Source organism: Lygodium microphyllum, chromosome 18 (assembly GCF_053477565.2).
Source record: "Lygodium microphyllum isolate KBCC chromosome 18, Lygodium_microphyllum_v1.1.10, whole genome shotgun sequence".
Lineage (NCBI taxonomy): Eukaryota > Viridiplantae > Streptophyta > Polypodiopsida > Schizaeales > Lygodiaceae > Lygodium > Lygodium microphyllum.
In genome coordinates, this window is record NC_141152.1 from 6,755,476 (window position 1) to 6,760,274 (window position 4,799).

Consider the following 4,799-nt stretch of genomic DNA (forward strand, 5'->3'; position numbering starts at 1 on the left):
TAGGCGCTCATTAGTAGCCCTGAGGCTAAACAAAATTAAGTTTTACTTTCACACCTTCATTTTTTGCAAGATAGGTGCCCGAATTCTAAACGAAATCAAGTTTTGCTCCCACGCCTTCATTTTTGGTGCCTCATAAACTTTTCTATGGATCTAAGTGTGTCCCAACTCGAAGGGAGCCAATCACAAAAAAACGACCACTTGACCATGGAGGTTGTAGCTCAAGTAGTTTGAGCATGTGGGTGTGTATATAGGTGAGTTCAAACTTGGATACACACCCGTGACCCCACGGAAAGCATCTTCTTCTCGGGGAAAAAAGGGGAAGCCCCTACTTATTTTCCCGTAGTGTCCATATCGTGGAGTTCTACAAATCACGACCGAAGTGCGACACCGAGGGGTCCCGCGGAAAGGCCGGGGCCAAAATTGCTCTGGTCTGGTTATATCCCTCTCTCTCTCTCTCTCTCTCTATAGAGTCTAGACTCTCTCTCGCTCTCGCTTAATTTCTGTGCTCTCGGAGTCTCGGGGGTTGTGCTGCCACATTGGTCCCTATTGATTTAGAAAGGGTGGGCGTCCAAAATCCAGAGCGCCAGCGTGCGAGTGAGCACTGAGCACCATATAACACCTCAACATGATAACGGCACAGTCCATTCTGCATCCTTCCTTCAACAATTACAGCAATCGTCGGCATCAGCTGCAGCCATGGCGTCGATGTCCTGTCCTCCTCCGCCGTCCAATATTGATAAGCGGCCTGCGGCACCACCACCACCTTCTTCTTCTTCTCTTCCTCTTCCTCCTCCATCAGGATCAGTACCTGGAGGCGCAGGCGCTGCAGCCAGTTGCAGCAGTAGCTTAATGTCGGTGCTGGGCAGCGGCCTGTGGCGCAGCCGCTGGCTTGTGCTGGTGGCGTCGTTCTGGATCCAGGCATGTGCAGGGATTGGATATGCATTCGGGAGCTACTCTCCGCTGATCAAGAGCTCGCTGGGCTACAACCAGCAGCAGATCAACATCCTGGGCAACGCCAAGGACATCGGCGATGCGATGGGCCTCATCTCCGGAAGCCTTTGCGAGATCCTCCCTACATGGGGATTGCTTCTGATCGGCGCCCTTCAGAATCTCATGGGTTATGGTTGGCTTTGGCTCATCGTTACGAACAGGGTTGCATCCTTGCCATTCTGGATGGTACGGTCTTCTTCCTTTTGTTGTTCTTCTGTTTTGCCTGTTACAAGCTGATAGATAAGATCAGTCATCTCTGCTGATAATCTCTTATCCTTTAGAGGCCTGTTATCAATCCCCTCATTCGGTTGATTTTGCACTATTTATGGTGTCCACATTGATTGCTTTTGAATATTATTTCATCTCCCTTTTTTCTCCCTGGTTGTTTTACCGCACAGAAGTGCTTTCGTTGGCAGCTTGGATGTAGCGAAGGTAGTATGCCTGTTTATGTGTTGGCCTTTCAGAACCCAAATAATGTTGTTTCCGTCATTCTGATCACCGCATTAACCTGTCAGATAGATTCCTTTATATGGCCCAGCTGCCGGAGACTTGATTTATTTGTTTTTGTATCCCTGATCAGATCTGTGCACTCATCTTCATAGGCACAAATGGCGAGACCTACTTCAATACGACGGCTCTCGTCACCAATGTGCGCAATTTTCCCAGGAGCCGTGGGCATGTTGTGGGGCTTCTCAAGGGCTTCACAGGCCTGTGTGGAGCCATTTTCACGCAGATCTACACCACTTTCTTTGCTCCAGATGAAGCCGCCTACCTGCTCATTGTTGCGGTTGGCCCAGCAATAGTGGCTTGCCTCGTCATGTTCATCATTCGTCCTTTAAAGGCCAAGGCAGGCGACAGCACCCGCTCTGAGTCGATTGGCTTCACATTTATCTATGCTGATTGTCTCGTGTTGGCCGCATATTTGATGGGTGTCCTGATTGTTCAGGACTTCGTGACGGTGAATTTCAGTGTCAGCCTCACCATTACTTTGATTTTGTTATTCCTAATCTTTTTACCGCTTTCCACTCCCCTTGTTTCATGGTTTGTCAAAATAAAGAACCCTAGACCTCCTGCAATCTCATCAAATGCAGAAGTCAAGCAGATGATGGCTCCTCTTTTGACTCCACAGCTTCCACCGCAAGCGCCATCTGCAACAATAACTGCAACAGCTTCAACTTATTTAGACCAGGATTCAGGTCAACCCCAGTTCGGCTCCTCGAGCCGAGCAGGGAGCTTTACAGGGTCAGTTGGTCTCAGTGAACTAGAGGATGAAAAGCCTAGTGAAATCGACCTCCTTCCCGAGGCCTTGAAAAAACGGAAACTTGCAGAGATCCGCAACAAGATCTTGCATGCTGCAGCAGAAGGGGCGGTCCGGGTGAAGAGGAGGAGAGGACCTAGAAGAGGCGAGGACTTCACCCTGATTCAGGCCCTTGTTAAGGCAGATTTCTGGTTGTTGTTCTGGGCTCTAGTCTGTGGAGCAGGAACGGGGTTAACAGCCATTGACAACATGGGCCAGATGAGTCAATCTCAGGGTTACGTAAACTCCAATGTTTTTGTGTCTATGATAAGCATATGGAATTTTCTAGGACGTCTTCTAGGGGGTTTCTCATCAGAAATCATTGTCAGGTAGGTTGGGTAACTCTGGTATTACATTCTTCACACTGCTATCTGGTTTTCATCTGGTTACGATCTGTTTTTCATCAGGCTATTTCATGTCTGCGGTTGTATTTTTGTGCTTCAATGTGATTAAACAGGGCAGCGCTTTTGAAGTGCAGCATGGTATGGATCCCGTTTTATAATGGGGCAGGGGTTTGCAGATTATTTGTATTTCAGCATCTGATTTTGTCTGCAATTTATTTGTGCAGAAGCTATTTACTTCCCAGGCCCTGGGTAATGGCAGCCACTCTGGGCCTCATGGCAGTAGGTCATCTGCTCTTTGCAATGGCTTGGCCTGGGACCCTGTATGTTGGCACATTGTTGGTAGGAGTAGGCTATGGCTCTCTTTGGGGAATAGTGCCACCAACAGTTTCGGAGCTATTTGGCATGAAAAACTTTGGCATCCTTTACAACTTCTACATTATGGCAAGTCCAGCGGGTTCACTCTTTTTCTCAGGTTTCCTTGCTGGTTATCTCTATGATCTTGAGGCTGCAAAGCAAAACTCGTTAGCTTTGCCGACTACGACATCCTTCGTCTCCACTGAATCTGCTACTTGTTATGGGGCGGTGTGCTTTAGAGTGACATTCCTCATCATGACCGGAGTATGCATTCTGGGCATAATCTTGACAGCAGTGCTGTGCATGCGAACCAAGGCAGTATACAAGACCCTGTATGACAAACAACTGAGATAGGCAAGCAGAGCAGCCGGCTGAGGTGAAGATGGAGAAATCGCCCCTCATTTTGCAAACAAAAAAGTTGCCAAGATGGCAAAAGGTTATTATCATCACCTTTCAGCGCACAGGACGCCAGGGTTATCCGGGCGTTTTTCCAGATAGGCGTATGCTTGCAAAACTTGAGACGATCCAAGGAGAGAGAGAGATTAGAGATAAAGAGGCAGCCTGGCGGTCACAAATTTTTTAAATGTACATGTCATATGTACACTTTCGTATCCAAGTTATATCCATATATGATATGATATGATGATGATGCCTATAGATACCTTACACACGTCATTTTTTGATTCAGCAGGTTACAGCCTGGTTGACGTCCTTTTAATTCACAGAAAAGGGAAATGCAAAAATTTTCAGTCAATTGATGAACTTATTGCAATTTGCTCCTGCTCAAAGTTTCTGGTTTTCATTTTGATTGGACAACGATCTCTGAGACAAAAAGTCTATTCCGGAACTACCAATTAGGCCCATGCAGAAAAAGGTATTTCCCAGGCATTGTAATTGTTCTCATTTTTTGTGTTCTTGGAAAGTTGAATTGGCCTGATTGGAATTGCCCTTTGTTTACCTCTCTCTCTCTCTCTCTCACATATCCCCCGTGCCTCCCCCATGCAAACCCCCCCTTAAAAATTATTAAAAAATTTTCAAAATTTTTTACTCACTCTCTCTCCCCTTGCCGTCTACATGGCGGAGAGAGAGAGAGAGAGAGAGAGAGAGAGAGAGAGAGTAAGAGGTAGAGAGGGGGGGCTGCATCCAGGTGGTGGGTGGCAGCTGTGAACAACCGTTTCTCCCCCTTACCACCTCCCCCCGACCTTAAAGGTAGCAACTCCCCCCCTTGGGGGTCTAGATGGACAGCGCAGCCCCCTCCATGTCAATAGGCAGTGGCCTCGTCGTCAGCCTGGAACAGTGCCCCCCCTCCTCCTCCTTGTGAACAACACCCCTCCCCCGTTGTCAGAAATCCCCCCCCCCCCCCCTGTCGTCAAAAAATTCCCCCCCTTGGCCGTGACAGAAGAAGAGAGAGAGAGAGAAGGAGAAGAGAAGAAGAAGAAGAGGGAGAGAGAGAGGAGAAGAAGAAGAAGAAGAAGAAGAGAGAGAGAGAAGGAGAAGAAGAAGAAGAAGAGAGAGAGAAGGAGAAGAGAAGAAGAAGAAGAGGGAGAGAGAGAGGAGAAGAAGAGAGGAGGAGAGGAGAAGAAGAAGAGGGAGAGAGAGGAGAAGAAGAAGAAGAAGAAGAAGAAGAAGGAGAGAGAGAGAGAGAGAGAGAGAGAGAAGCTTATGGAAGCTTCTTCTTTCCCCCCTTCTCAAAGAGAGGTCACACACCCCTCTTGTCATTTCCAGAAATACGTCCTTCCCTCTTCAATCTCTTCCTCCACTCAAGGAAAGGCGGCGAGAATCCTGCATAGGAGAGTGCGAGAATTCTATCTCTT

At 47.8% G+C, this 4,799-nt stretch overlaps 1 protein-coding gene across 3 annotated transcripts; it reads left to right on the plus strand.

Moving 5' to 3' along the window:
* The first annotated feature begins 447 nt into the window (after positions 1-447).
* LOC148020546 (protein NUCLEAR FUSION DEFECTIVE 4-like) lies at positions 448-3,942 on the plus strand. Of its 3 annotated transcripts, XR_015694558.1 has the most exons (4): positions 448-1,176; positions 1,571-2,616; positions 2,856-3,570; positions 3,677-3,942. XR_015694558.1 is itself a non-coding variant. In XM_087698325.1 (3 exons), exons 1-3 carry the CDS (start codon positions 697-699, stop codon positions 3,337-3,339), a joined length of 2,010 nt encoding a protein of 669 aa, XP_087554451.1. In that variant the 5' UTR covers positions 448-696; the 3' UTR covers positions 3,340-3,942. The 3 variants fall into 3 exon arrangements, 2 of the variants coding, with proteins under 2 accessions (XP_087554451.1, XP_087554452.1); XM_087698325.1 differs by having other exon boundaries at positions 2,856-3,942; XM_087698326.1 differs by having other exon boundaries at positions 778-1,176; positions 1,593-2,616; positions 2,856-3,942.
* Positions 3,943-4,799: the final 857 nt, after the last annotated feature.